Source organism: Miniopterus natalensis, chromosome 2 (assembly GCF_054644295.1).
Source record: "Miniopterus natalensis isolate mMinNat1 chromosome 2, mMinNat1.hap1, whole genome shotgun sequence".
NCBI classification, from domain to species: domain Eukaryota; kingdom Metazoa; phylum Chordata; class Mammalia; order Chiroptera; family Miniopteridae; genus Miniopterus; species Miniopterus natalensis.
In genome coordinates, this window is record NC_142082.1 from 75,618,179 (window position 1) to 75,633,854 (window position 15,676).

Consider the following 15,676-nt stretch of genomic DNA (forward strand, 5'->3'; position numbering starts at 1 on the left):
ATGGAGAAATTCAAGGCTGAATTCCCTGTCTTATACATAATTCTCATTTGGTCTTCCAAACATCAGACAACCAAGTGGAGCAGTTAGCCTCCTTAAATATAGCTTTTGAACTCTTTCCATTGAGTCATCCTGTAGCACTGGGTTCCAGGATTCTCTTTTCCTTGGCAGCCACAATGAATGAAGTGTCTGCCCCTGGGGTGGAGAGCAGGCCTGAGGGAGGTGGCCTGGACATGCAGCCCATTTTGCAAAGATATAGACTTCTGGGTGGGGCCTGGCCTTAAATCCTGCTGCGGCCACCAGATGTTTGACCTGGAGCGAATTACTCACCCTTTCTGAGTAGCGTTCTCCACAAAGCTTAGGAGGCTGACATGCTAACTGAGTGAGGTGTCTGGAGGCCTAGTGCAGGCGAGGCTGGTCATTCTGTTTTACTTTGCTTTCATTACTGCAGTTACATAACCGCCCTTTCCATATTTTAAAACAAAGTTATTTTGTTCATATCCATCTGATCTTTTCAAGATCAAGTCTAGCTTTTCAAGGTCTTTTTAATATGTTTCAGACCTTTATCCAGCTATGGGCGCTCACTCCAACAGCCAAATCCTCCTGAAAGGACATGAAGGAAAAGGTGATTATCCATGCCATATGTACAATGGCCTTTTGAACAGAACAGAAAAAACAAGTAAAAGATATAGAAATCTTAATATCCTTTAATATAATAGCCTAGAAAGATCCGTAAATCTATTTTGAAACCACTGTCTTTTCATATTAAAAAATCCTAGTAATTTTTCTATTTTATTTTCATTCACATTATTATAATCACTTTTGGGTCTTGGGAAATTTCCAGACTGCACACTGGCTCAGAGCAGCTGTGTCTCATACAGACAAACCGGTTTGGCTAGTGACAGAGTTCTCTGGAAAGCTCACCCACCCCTCCCCAGCACCTATTTCCTCCCGGAGCCCTACAAGGATATGCACCCATGGAGGCTGGCAGTCAAGAACAGTGGGACAAGGGCTGTGTGTCACTCCGCCTTTTCTCCAAGAGTAATCCTAAGGTTTGAGCAGATGCCTGGCTTTAGCCAAGAGCCTTGTCCAAGAACATTATGATCTCAATTCCTGCTGGCTTCACTCTAGGACCTTAACCCCCAGATGCCTCCCAGGCAGCAGTGGGGGAGGGCACATAGTTCCGGACACTCTAGACATTCCCTACTTCACAGCCTTGAGGCTAAAAGAGGGAAGAGCAGGAATTTGGCCTCAGGCCACTGTGGGTTTGTATTCCAGGTCCAGCCCATGCTATCTGGGACGGTTAGAGCCTCAGTTTCCTCAAATATAAAATGGGAATGGCTGAGGAAGTGCTGGTGTGATGTGTATGTTCAGTGCCTGGCAGGTGTCAGTTACTGGCAGTTAGCACCATTTGGACAGTGCCGACAGTGCAGCGCACAGGACGACGGTGTGGGCCTCTGGTCGGCCCGAATGCCCACCAAGAGGCCACCCATGCTCCGCCTGGGCCTTTCCTGTTTGGGGCGCTGACAAGAACATAGACACGGGACATGCAAACCAACCATGGAATATGAGGGACCTTTTTATTTAGTCAGTCTTTATTTGAAATAGTTTATTAAATATGACCTTTTCAAAATTCAATTCTCACAATATTTACAGTGAATTTTGTGCAAGCATATTTTGACTGTGAGCTTCTTGCTCCCTCTTTCACATTAATAATTTACAAATTTGTATTACAACAAAACCACAGCTACTTCATCTTCTATTTCTGTTTGTACTAAACTAGGGGTTCCTAGGAAAGACCTAATTCAAACCCAGAGAAAATAAAATATTTTATTTATCAAAAAAGGATTATACCAAGGCCTTGTTTTGCGATTGAAAACACATGTCCCATGATGTTGTGGGACAGTACTTAAGCAACCAAATAAATTTCAAATGGTTATTGTGCCTTTGTTCTTTAAAATATATATTTACACTCATCTCTTTTAATCAAATAAGAAACCAGAACAGACAAACTCCAATAGACTTTGGACTGTCTGGGAATGTTGTAAAACATAATCAGACTTCAGGGACTAAAGAATGCAGCGCATCAGCTGGGCTGCCGGCTGACCCTCCCACTGCAGCACTGGCCAGAGCTGCCACCAGAAGGCCCCCTGGGTCCTACACCATCTGCCTCAGGATTCCACGCTGGGCAGAGAAGAACATGAACCTGTGTCCCAGCCAAGAAGGGTGAAACCCTGCTAGGAAATTCTTCAGATGCAAAGACTACAGAGGGCACTGACCCTGGAGAGGGATCTTTCCCTCTCTGGGTGGAGACACATCTGGTTGAAGAACACAACACCCAATATTGCAAGCGTGAAGGCTGCTACAGAAGACAATAACTCATGATTTGGAAACAGCAAGAGAGTATTTGGGACCAACATTTTACAATTTTTCTACCTTTTCACTGAATACATTAATAGGAAATCAAGAGTGACAGCTTATTAGAAAATAAACTGAATAATTTTTTTTAGTCATTTGACAACTTTTCATGCATTTAATCATCTGTCCCCCCACCCCAACGGCAATGTTCCTTTATGTATAAAAGTGGTTTAAAGGCCTGTGCCACCCTCTGGACTCATGTTTTTGTATATGCTAGGCATCCTAATGCAATGATTCCTACTCTGAAACACACTTTCACCACAAAGCACTTTTTCCATAATAACAATTATGAATGAAATATTCCAAACATTCATGAATGCTGTAGAAGTCAGTGTGAAATATCAATGACTGTAGCTAGAAGTGTGGTTCTTAACTATCTGTTCCAAGTTCTCAAGTGAGCAGGTCACACCACATGGGTCCTCTGTACCCCTTGGAAATCCTTGGTTCTGAGCTATCCCTACTGCAGATGGTATGTGTGCTTGTGCGTGCGCGACAGGAGTCAGGTGTGCTGAGGACATCCCTTGGGATGTAATGTGGGACAGTGAGCAGAAAGGAAGGCTGAGCAGGGAGGTGGGCATCGATTCCCTAGGAACTCAGGAACCGTGAATTAGAGTTAGAAGATATGGGCAGGGAGTGCCGGTGTGGCTCAGTGGTTGAACGTCGACCCAGGAACCAAGAGGTTGTGGTTCGATTCCTGGTCAGGGCACATGCCTGGGTTTTGGGCTCGATCCCCAGTAGGGGGAACGCAGGAGGCAGCTGATCAATGACTCTCTCATTATTGATGCTTCTATCTCTCTCTCTCCCTCTCCCTCTATAAAAATCAATGAAAACATATTTTTAAAAAAAGAAAAGATATGGGTAGGGAACAAGAATATGTAATGACTGAAAACATGGGTCTTATTTTTTCAGATCTTTCAGTGCCTTAAGAAATTTTGCCTAAGTGCAGATAAGTAAAACAGTCTTGTGCCTTCTGCCCCATTCCCTTCTTTCCTCTGAGAATTTAATTCTCTTTGAGGACTCAGTGGTCCATCACTTGGGTTCCTCCTTAGGGGCTCATGGGGACTGAGAGCTCAGGTCTGCAAGCCCACAGCCCAGGTGCCTTTCATCAACAAAGGGTTACAATTGCTTTTATCAGTGTCTAATACAATGGTTCTGATGTCACATAATCACAGACTTGATTAAAATGAATATATTATTCTAGGTTAATTTTTTCATTCAAATGTTTATATTCCATCTATGCTGAAAATAAATTGAGAAAAAATAGGTACCTCTAAAGCCTTCCCAAGAGTGATTACTTTATGAAATGACACTTTTTGTACAAACTAAGCAGACGAGACAGTGACTGGCAGGGAACTGAGTGAGACTTCAAGGGGCCGTTTTCTTCAAGTCTCGAATCTGTTTAATCAAGTAGTTCTTCTCATCAGTGAACTGCTCATCGTCCGTCCTTTCTTTTTGGAAGCTGCTCAGAAACTCAATGAGTTTGGGTTGATTTTTTAACAGAATCTCCACAATAGGCTGTGTTTTGTGAGGACTGGCCACAAACACCTGAAACATAAAAGAAACAAATATAGAGACAAGGAATGCACGCCAGAGACAGCATGGATCCCATTTGTTCATGTGGTACTCGTGTTAGTATAATATAGAAAGCCTGGATCGTACTTCCTTATTAAGGAAAATCCATAATTCCTCACTCATATCCATTTTCTATATATTATATAAAAATATTTAAAATTATATATTATAATTATATATTTTAAATAATTAAATAAATAATTATATATGGAATATAATATATTAAATATACTCATCTGGCTCAAAATTCTAAAAGGGCAAAGGTGAAAAGTCTTCCCCTCACCTTCCCTCCCTGGAGGTCACTACTGTTTTCTTGTGTATGTGGAGCTTTATAGTTTACAACTGTCCAGGCCCCACCTCCCAGAGATTCTAACTCAGCAGATCTGGGCTAGAGGTCTGGCATTCTGTATTTTTCTAAAGCTCCACAAAGATTCTTATATGTACTCCTGGTTGAAACCGCGATCCTGAACTAATAACTTAGCTATACTACAAAAGGCAGCAACAACTATAATAACAGGGCACAATCACTCAAAAGTATACCGATTGATATGCTATTTTGCAATGAACATACTTTCTTGTTACATGCTACATATATGATTACATGAGCAGAATACCCATAAAGGTACTGACACCTATATAGCTCTCTGAGCTCTCCATGTCCTGGACTCCTCATTCTTCAAAATGCTGAGTGCTTTGCCACCAGCCCCTCTGCCCCTGCCTCCATATCTTGTATTACCTCCAACAGTGCACAACTCTACTCTCAACACACTAGGAACAAAGATTGCTTATGGGGGTACAAGGTTGAGCCCTAAAGGTTCCCCAACCCAGTAGTATGGGGAGGGAGAAAACTACACAAAGATGTTAAGAACCTATGAGGAGGGAATGAAAGGCTGCAGATGTTCAAAGAAGGTGGAGATTACATTAGATTTCTGTGTTTGGAACAGAAAGGGCTCATGGTGAAGGTGACATGAGAGCTAGTCTATAAATGAGATTTTCTATTTATTCTTGAGTCAGTTTGGTAATTTGTGTGTTCCTAGGGATTTGTCCATTTTACCTAGGTTATTTAATTTATTGATGTACAATTATTCATGGTATTCTCTTATAATCTTTTTAAAATTTCTATAAGGGGATTGAATCGATAATCAAAATCCTCCCAACACCCGGCCGGGCGTGGCTCAGTGGTTAAGCATCAATCTAGGATCCAGGAGATAGAAGTTCGATTCCCAGTCAGGGCACATGCCCGGGTTGCGGGCTCCATCCCCAGTCGGGGGGGGGGGGTGCGGGAGGCAGCCAATCGATGACGACTCTCTCGTCCTTGATGTTTCTATCTCTTCCTCTCCCTCTCCCTTCCTCTCTCAGAAATCAATAAAGATATATTAAAAATAAAAAATTTTAAACAAACAAACAAAAAATCAACAACAAAAAAATTCCTCCCAACAAAGAAAAGCCTAGGACCAGGTGATTTCACTGGTATATTCTACAAAATTTTAAAGAATTAACACTAATCCATTTCAAATTTTTCCAAAAAAAATAAAAGAGAAAAGAATACTTCCTAACTCATTCTGTGAGGCCAGCATTACCGTAATACCAAAACCAGACAAAGATATCACAAGAAAACTACACACCAATATCCTTTATGAATAAAGATGCACAAATCCTCAACAAAAATACAAGCAAACCTAGTATAGCATCATATTAAAAAGGATTATATGCCATGGTCAACTGGGATTTTTTCCAGAAACATAAGGTTGGCTCAACATAATAAAATCAATGTAATATACCACATGTACTAGGTTGAATTCCAAACCAAGTGATTTGTACATGGATTTGAAATTGGGGCTCTTGTTATAGTTACATAGAAGTTACTAAAAAAAAAAAAAAAAATTCCATTCTGTGCAAGTGTAAAATAAGACCTTTTTATGCTAAAGGTTCACCATCCCAAATGAATACAAATATGAGCAATACAATATTTAGAATATTCTGACACTGTTTAAAAGTAGTTGATGAAATATTAGTTGATAAAAACACTTTTTCAGTGTACTGTTAAAAATATCAGAAAAAGTTTTATTACTATATCAGCTCATAATGATTCAAAAATTCACTTGGTCTCAATCGCTTTCTCCATCAGTAGGCTTAGATATGGCACATTGTGACTGGGGTAGTTGGCCTGCTTTAAAAAAAAAAAAAAGGGTCCTTAAAGAAGTGGGTAATTTATGGTTAGTCTTTCACCAAATTAATGTGTAATTCTGCATTCTTTCCAGTAAGGCCACATGGAAATTATTTTCAACTAGGATGTTTCTTGTTCTGTATACTGTTTTTTAGGTGAATTATCAAGCTGGCCTTTGAATTTTGGAATAAGCTAGGGTAGAGAGATTCTTGTTTTCATAAAAATGGCTATTGTGGCCAACTGCTAGGATGTGAGTGACAGAGTAATACACTTAGGAACAATTTTGGCATCGGTCATCTCCAAGTTCCAGCAGCTCTGAGAGGGGAGCCAAAAGGCGGCCCAGACTACCCACACCCCTACATGGTTTGGTGGGAGGTGGGAACATGTCCTTTGCCATGGTGGGAGGTTAACAGAGAAGAGAAAGGAAGACCAGCTCATAGATGATTCCTTCATTCACAATGGGCACATCTCTGGGAGAGCCAAGACTGAAAGAGACAAAGGTCACCTGAACCTAGACTTTAGACTTCTATGTTACTCATTTTGCAAGTGAAGAAATGGATCCAGATGGATTTGCCCAAAGTCACTGCTGGCAACTGAGCCAGAACAAAGACCCAGGGCTCCTGACTTCCATCCAGTTCTTTCCTACCACACCATCCTGCTGTCAACAGGAGAAAGCACGTGAAATGGCATCTCATTCCAGTCCTTGAGCTTGTCAGCAAGCTAATGAAAATGAGACACTAATAATCTGGCAAAGACATTTTTAGTAATGTGTTCCACATTTTCTGCACCTTATGGAAGGTGTTTTTTGGGAAAAAACTATTAATAAAGAATTGTGAAAAAACTCTAGGACTTAGCTGTTATTTTTTCTAAATAGCAAAACACTATTTTTGGCAAGTAAACAATTCAGTTCACATTTCAGTGAAAGGAACATAGTTGGTGTACAGGGTAGGACCAGTTTATATACACATGCAAATAAACAAGCATCAACTATTTTTAAATGTACCTACTCTGTCCAATCATTAGATGATCCAAATTCTGATCTCAAAGGACAAAAGTAGGTTATTTCTATTTGCCACCCACTGAGTCCTTTTATGATTGTGCATTTTTGAGCACAATTATATAAAGCTTGTTCTCTTGTAGGATGAGATATAAAAATTCCAGGGAAGCTGAATGACATGACACACACCCTTTTAGTCAAATGGGTCTTAAGAGGGTCTATCATTTTATACTATATATGCATTCTCCAATCCTACAGCAGTCTGTTTTTGTTTCATCAAATTTGTGCTTATTTTTTTATGAAATAATTCTAACAGAGAAGAGTATAGGAATAATTGAGGTTTTAAAAAATAAAATAGTACAGATATAATTAAAAGCTATTTCACACTTTGTCATGATACCATTTTCTTTCCTAACCCTCCCCTGCAGGTTTTTAGACTATAACTGCATATATGTGAATTCCCACATGGTATTGTTCTTGAAGGTTTTCAAACTTTAAATAACATCCTTGTACTATTTGTTTACCCCACTCAATGTTTCTGAGGTTTATCCACACTGACTCATAAAACTCTATTAATTTTAACCCATTAATATATGCAGTTATATGACTGTCACATTTTTTATTTCTCTAGTTTCCTTTTGATGCCCATTTATGTGTTTTTTCCCCTCATTTTACACCATTCTAAACAATGTTGCAATGAACATTTTTGTACATGATTCCTTATGCACATGTGTAAGACTGTCTCTAAGCAATTACCTAGAATGAGATTTCAGGGTTGAAGGGTATGCACACTTTCAATTCTTAATTTTGCTAAACTGCTCTCCAAAGTTGTTGTACCAATTTACAGTGTATGAGTTCCCACAACCCTCCAACCTTACAAAAATTTGATATTGTTGGACTTAAACATTTTTGCCAATATGAAGAATGTGAAGTGATATGGCTATTTTAGCGGCCATTTCCATGATTATTAGTAAGGTGAGCATCTTCACCTATTTATTGGACAATTAGGTTTCCTCATCTGCAATTATCAACTTGTATCCTTTGCCCATTTTTCTACTGAATTGTTTGTCTTTTTCTTAATGATTTATAAGTTATATGTATCATATTCTATCCTGTGTTTTCACTTGGCTTATGATGTCTTTTTCAGCAGAAGTATTAAATTTTAATGTGGTCAAATTTATTAACATTTTTCTATTATGTTTTATGATTTTTATTTCTCTTTAAAGAATTCTTCTCACCCTAAAATCATAAAGACAGTCTCCTATTTTCTCTTCTAAAAGTTAAAAAAAATTTGCTTTTCAAGTGTAAATCTTTACCTAGAATTTACTTCTAAGTATAATGGGAGACAGAGCTTTCTTTATGGACAATCCTTTACCTTAGAACCATTTATTGAATAGTTAATCCTTTCTTCACTTATTTTTACAATCTTTCCACTATCAAATATCAGGTTTGATATTTACTAAGGTTTATTTATGGGTTCATTACTCTGTTTTGTTGTCCTATTTGTCTGTCTCTGTGCCAATACAATACTGTCTTCATTTATTACAAGTTCATAGTAAGTTTTTTGTTATTGTTGGCCATTTTAGCTTTTATTTTTTAAAATAATTTATTTTTCAATTACGGTAATTTAGAATATTATATTAGTTTCAGGTGTACAACATAGTGACTAGACATTTACAAAGTGATTACCCCAATAAGTCTAGTACTCATCTGACACCAAACATAGTTACTGCAATATTGACTATGTTCTTAATATTGTACTTTACATACCTGTGACTGTTTTTATAACTGAATTTTTTCACACCTTATTCTCTTCCTCTTTTTCACTTATCCCTCCCATTTGGCAACCATCAAAATGTTTTCTGTATCTGTGAGTTTATTTCTGTTTTGTTTGTTCATTTATTTTGGTTTTTCTGATTCCACAAATAAGTGAAATTAGATAGCATTTGTCTTTAGCTTAATACCCTCTAGGTCCATCCATGTGGTTGCAGATGGCAAGATTTCAATCTTTTTGTGGCTAAGTAATATTCCATTGTATATAGACTACTTCTTTATCCATTCATCTATCGATGGACACTTAGGCTGCTTCTATATCTTGGCTATTGTAAATAATGCTGCAATGAACATAAGGATGCTTATGAATTTTTGAATTACTGTTTGGGGTTTCTTCAGAAAAATACCAAGAAGTGGAATTGCTGGGTCCTTCTTTGTCTCTTGTTATAGCCTTTGTTAAAAATTATTTATTGATTGGTTATTAGATGGAGAGAGGGGAAGGAGAGAGAGAAAGAGAGAGAGATATCAATTTGTTGTCCCACTTATTTATGTATTCATTGGTTGATACCTGTATGTGCTCTGACCAGGGATTGAACCCACAACCTTGGTGTATGGGGACAACGCTCTAACCAACTGAGTTACCTGCCCAGGGCCTACCCTTTGTATTAAAGTCTATTTTATCTGATATAAATGTTGCTATCCAGCTTTTTTTGTTTTGCCTCCATTTTCATGAAATATCTTTTTCTATTCCTTTACTTTCAGTGTCTGTGTGTCTTTTGATTTGAAGTGGGTCTCTTGTAGGCAGCATACATCTGGGTCTTATTTTCTTATCCATTCAGACACCCTATGTCTTTTGATTGGAGTATTTAATCTATTTACATTTAAAGTTATTATAGATTTAGGTATGTAGTTGTTGCCATTTTATTATTCATATTTTTAAAATCTTTTTCTTCTTAAAGAAGTCCCTTTAACATTTCTGGTAATACTGGTTTGGTGGTGACAAACTCCTTTAGCTTTTTCTTTCTTTTTTTTTTTTTTTTTTTTTATTTGATGAGAGAGTCATTGATCAAGCCCACAACCCGGGCACGTGCCCTGACCGGGAATGGAACCCCGATCGCCTGGATCCTAGGTCGACGCTCAACCGCTGAGCCATGCCCGGCCGGGCTCCTTTAGCTTTTTCTTGTCTGGGAAGCTCTTTACCTGACCTTCAATTCTAAATGATAGCTTTGCTGGGTAGAGTAATTGTGGTTGTAGGTCTTTGCTTTTCATGACTTTGAATATTTTGTGCCAATCCCTTCTAGCCTGCAAAGTTTCTGTTGAGAAATCAGCTGACAGTCTTATGGGAGCTCCATTGTATGTCAATAACTGCATTTCTCTTCCTGCTTTTATGATTCTTTCTTTGTGTTCAATCTTTGGCATTTTAATTATGATGTGTCTTCGTGGGGGCTTCTTTGGGTTCATCTTGTTTGGGACTCTTTGCTCTTCCTGGACTTATGTGTCTATTTACTTTGCCAGGTTAGGGGAAATTTTCCATCATCATTTCTTCAAGTAGGTTCTTAATCCCTTGCTCTCTCGCTTCTCTTTCTGGTACCCCTATGATGCAAATATTGGTATGCTTGATGGTGTCGCCAGAGGTCCCTTAAACTATCCTCATATCTTTGGGTTCTTTCTTCTTTTTGCTGTTCTGATTGGGTATTTTCTGCTTCCTTGCCTTTCAAATTGCTGATTCAATCCACTGTTTCATCTAATCTACTATTGATTCCTTCTAATGTATTCTTCATTTCTGAATGGTTCATTTTCATGTTTTCTATCTCTTTGTTAAAGTTCTCATTGATTCCCTCTACTCTTCCCCTATGTTCATTGAGCATCCTTATAACCAGTGTTTTGAACTCTGCATCTGGTAGATTGCTTGTGTCCATCTTGTTTAGTTGTTTTTCTGGAGTTTTGTTCTGTTCTTTCATTTGGCACATGTTTCTTTGTCTCCTCATTTTGGTTGCCTCCCTGTTTTTTTTCCTATGTATTAAGTAGAGCTATCTCCTAGTCTTGGTAGAGTGGCCTTATGTAGTAGGTATCCTGTGGGGCCTGTGTTGCAACCTCCCTGTTCACGTGAGCCAGGTACTCCAGGTTCTTTCCTGTGTGAGTTGTGTGTGTGCCCTCCTGTTGTTGTTGAGCCTTGATTGCTATTGACATGCCAATGAGAGACACTGACCCTCAGGACTGACCATGACTACACTGGAGGAGCTGTTGTGCAGGGGCTGACCCTGCAGAGGATTCCCTTTAACAGGGCTCTGATACCAGCTGAATCCACCCTCGGGTGTGTTGTTTGTGGAGGTGGTTGGGTGGTGCTCTGGTGTGGTCTGAAGCTGGCCGCTGGGTGTGCTTGTTCTGGGATCTCTTAGGAAGGGGTCAGGTGTAGGCCAAAGTAAGCCACTGCCTGTGCCATGCCCAGAGCCACTTAATATGAGCTACAGAGTGATCTTCAGATGGTTGCTGCTTGTGCTGGGCTTGGAGGTCACTGAGGGAGGTTAAGCTGTGAATTGAGGCCAGCTGCCACTAATGCATGGCTTGGGGCTGCTTAGTAAGAAGTAAGGAGCACACTGAGACCAGATACTGCTTGTTTGGGGTTTGTGGACCTTTGAGAGAATTTAGTAAAGTCCGAAGCATGAGCCATGGCAGGCTGTTTTATAGAAAAGCCACTGAAGTGGCTTGAGTGGGCCTGCAAGTTGGGTGGGGCAGGGAATCACCAGAGTGGGGCAAAAGGTTTTAGCCAGGTTGATGGAGACTCAGACTTGGTACCGGCCTGAGCCTGAAGGCTCAACAAAGGACCAATGGCTTCTGCCAGCACATCTGTCTGAAAGAAAGCTGCCCCTCCAGTCCTCACACTGAGCCAGAAAATTAAGTTCTTCCTGTATGTCCCTGGTGCTTTAATTTTGGATTTAAATTGTTCTATTGACTTTTTGGACAATGAAGATTTGGTGGCTGAAAAATGGATTAAACTTTTTTTGTTACCTCTCAAAGCAACAATAACATACCTTATAAACTGCCATGTTTACGTCTATAGACTGATGAATTTAATTAATGAGTATATATTATAAAGAATTTAAAAAGCCTAGAATTCTCTGAACCCTTAATTCTACTCTAGATATATATCCTAAGAAAATAATACTAAATATGTAAAAAAACCAACCTTAGCTGGATACATAAAATACTCATTGCAATGTTACCCACTGTAGGGAGAAATGGAAATAACCTAAATATAAATGACACAAGAATATTTAAGTAAACTAGAATAAATATACCAAATGATAAACTATGATGTCAATAAAACTACTGGCTCTAAAAATGATGTATAATGACAATGAATTAATGTTTACTGATGGTATAGCATTCAGTGATAAAATCAGGGTATCATTTTTGTATATAATGTGAACACAGCTGGAGCAAAAAAACCTTCTAATATGTGCACAGGAAAATAAAATTTACTAAAATCTTTACAATAGTTAGTAAGAATATGGGATTATAGACTTGATTTTTCTCCCCAACCCTAATCTACAAAAATCTATTGTCTAAAGTTTCTAGGAGGTCATTTTATTACTCACACTAAAAAAAAAGTATTAGGAAGAGATAGCAGGTATTTCAGGGGCTAGTTTTCTTTCATAGGAAAATGCATTTACAAAAATATTTCTGAATAAGTAATAAAAGTGAGTAGTACCCAAGTATTTCTTCAGTGCTTCATTTAAGGTTCAAAGAAACACTTAAGGCAGAGAGCAAAGCATTCAAGTTCTCACACTCAGGATTTGGGTTCTAGCTTAGTCACTGATTATTTTAGTAACTTTTGGGGAACAGTGTCCACCTATTTTCTCAGTGAAAAAAAGAAAAAAAGAAAATATTTAGAGGTAGGGATTAGTTAGAAAACCTTTTAGAAAGAAATGGGCATTCATTAAAATAACTCTAAAATTTCACCTAAGTCATGCAAAACAAAAGACTGCCTATTTAATTTTCTTTCCAAATTTAAAGGAGAATAAAAAGTAGGGTGTTTGCCACTTGAAGCTGGAAAACAAATGCCCACTTTATTTCTGTAGCTTACACTTTACCTTAAAGACATGAAAGGCTTCAAACTGAATGTTGGGACTTTTATCTCGAAGGAGGTTCATCATCAGTTTGAGGTTCTCTGGCTTGCTGACATACTTCGTCATAATGGCAAAGTTGTGTCTGTCCAAAATCAGTTCACCCAGCAGCTATAAAAGAACAAAACAAAAAATCAATTTTATAATCTGAGAGCCATCTTATTCAAAATATACCTCACTTCTCACTGAAAAACAAAATATAAATGTGAGTTTAGAGTGATGACATGAAAAAAATTGAGAGTACTTAAGTACCTCAGCACAGGCATGAAAGCAGTAGTTATTAAGTTAATTTAAGCTTCTTATAGTTTTGTTAAAGTGAGTACTTAATGCATTTCTAAATCTATTTTTTAAGCCAATCATTGCTGCAGATTAAAAAAGCTCTCTCTGTAGCTCTCATCCACAGCTAGCCAGAAACTAATTTATTATTTTCATTGACTAAATTATCTTGAGGTACGATAAGAATAATAAAATTGACTCTACAATTATAGGTCCCTTACCTAAATTAATGTACTCTCTAGTAGCTTACTGGGGAAAAACAGGGGAAAAATAAAAGTCACTTTACATAACCTAATTTTTATTACAAAACTTGATTTATAATCAGAAAAATACCATGACTCTGAATCCAAGTGAAGTTTAACATGTACAGCACATTTTTATAAAAATGTAAAGCTAAACATTTTTTAGTGACAAATTAATAGTTCTCAAAATGCAGTATTACTCCATGTTATAAATTGAATGCTTGGGTCCCCTCCAAAATCTACATGTTGAAATCCTAACCCCAATGTGATGGTATTAAAAGAAGGGGTCTTTAAGAGGTTAGGACATGAGGGTGAAGTCATCATGAGTGGAACTGGTGCTCTAATGAAAGAGACCCCAGAGAGCTCTCTTACTGCTGGCATCTTAATCTTGAACTTCCCAGCCTCCAGAACTATGAGAAACAAATATTTCTTATTTAAGCCACCTAGTCTATGGTATTGTGTTATAGCAGCTAGAACAGACTAAGACACTTTAAAACAAAATAAAAATACTAAAAGTAAGAATAGTTGAATGTGCTGCTGCTTCATCTCATAAATTTGTATTCTCACTGTAGTGGTAGCAATTCCTAAAGCTCTGGCAACCAGGCAGGTGAAATGTACCCTTCACATAATCTTATATGTGATATATTTATTTTCCAATTCTCCTATTTACTGGAATTTTTCTGGATGCCCCAGATTAGTAATACATTGCACATGTGTTTCCAGAAGTTCTGGATGGAAGGAGAAAGCACATGAAACTGAGGATTAGCCGTCTATAACATGCAGTCTAACAACAGAACCCCAGGTGTGTATGCAGGGGGGTTGTGTGTGTGTGTCTGGCTGCCAGTGAACAACAGCTTTGCCTGTGACGCATCTTTTGTCTATTTAACAAATGAGAAATACACACCTTTAAGTTATTTCAGTGCACAAAAATAATGTTTGTTAAACATAGAAAATGATGAGCACTGTTTGTGTGTTAGAAGGTCACCAGTTAGTCATATACACACGGAACGGCAATCATGTAAATCTTTGATCTTCATCTTCCTTAATCTCTTTGCAGCATCTAAAGCTAACTGAACATTCTTCTGGAAACTTTCTTTGCTTTTGGTTTCAAGGCCATTTCATTCTTCTGGTTTCTTAACCCTTGTAGGGTATTCCTTTGCTGCCTCTGTTACCGACTCCCCTTCCTTCTGCACTACATATGCAGGAATCCTGTCAAATCTAAGCCCGTGGCTTCAACTATAACACCTGGGAAGGTGTCTCTCAAATCTACATTTCTAGTCTCAATTTCTTTCCTAAATTCCATACCCACATTCCTAACTGCCACCAGGCAGGCCCAGCCAAACAGTTTTCTGGCCTATCACACTCAATGTCTCTAAAACCAATTCTCTCTTTTCTCTTTGTTAATGACATCAGATCTGCCAGTTCCTTATGGCAGAGTGTTGAAATTTACCTCAGCTCCTTTCTTTCCCTTGCTCCTCACATCAAATCTCCATCCAAGATCTGCCAATTTTCTAAGGGCCTCAAACATCTTTCATTCCATTTTTACTGCCAGTACCCTCATTCAAACCCTCAATGCCTTTCATCTGGATGACTGCAAATGGCAGCATGCAAATGGTCTTTTCTGCAGTCTTCACCCAATCCAATCCATTCTGCATGTTATGTCAAAGAGATCTTCCTGAAGATCAGCCTTATTCATGTTACTAATTCCACTTATAAAGTGAACGAACAAACAAACGTCTAGATTCCTGTGGCTGGCACTGAAAGCCCTCTGTGATCTGAAGTCATTCCTACTGCTTCCTCTCCTCAGCTCCCTCACTTAGTCTTCCTTATTCTCCTGACTCTATGCCTTATTTCCCTTGCTCCATGCCCCCAACCCCCAGCTTTATTTAGATATAACTGACAAAATAGTATACATTTAAAGTGTATATCAGGATGATTTCATTTACGGATACACTGTGAAATACTGACCATGGTCATGTTAATATACCCACCACCTCAGAGTTATCCCTTTTTTCCAGTGTATGGGGAGAATGCTTAAGATCTACTCTCAACAACTTTCAAGTATACAGTACAGTATTGTTAACTATAATCACCATGCCGTACATTA

General features: G+C 38.4%; 1 protein-coding gene across 5 annotated transcripts in view; it reads right to left on the reverse strand.

Moving 5' to 3' along the window:
- Nucleotides 1-1,570: 1,570 nt before the first annotated feature.
- The window catches only part of CAB39L (calcium binding protein 39 like), a 144,183-nt gene continuing 130,077 nt past the window's right edge, over nt 1,571-15,676 (reverse strand). For all 5 annotated transcript variants that reach the window (XM_016205452.2, XM_016205454.2, XM_016205451.2 and 2 more), the window contains 2 exons: nt 13,019-13,162; nt 1,571-3,960 (listed from right to left, as the gene is read on the reverse strand). In XM_016205452.2, coding sequence (XP_016060938.1) covers nt 3,781-3,960; nt 13,019-13,162 — 324 coding nt within the window. In that variant the 3' untranslated portion in view covers nt 1,571-3,780. The remainder of the gene's footprint in view (nt 3,961-13,018; nt 13,163-15,676) is intronic.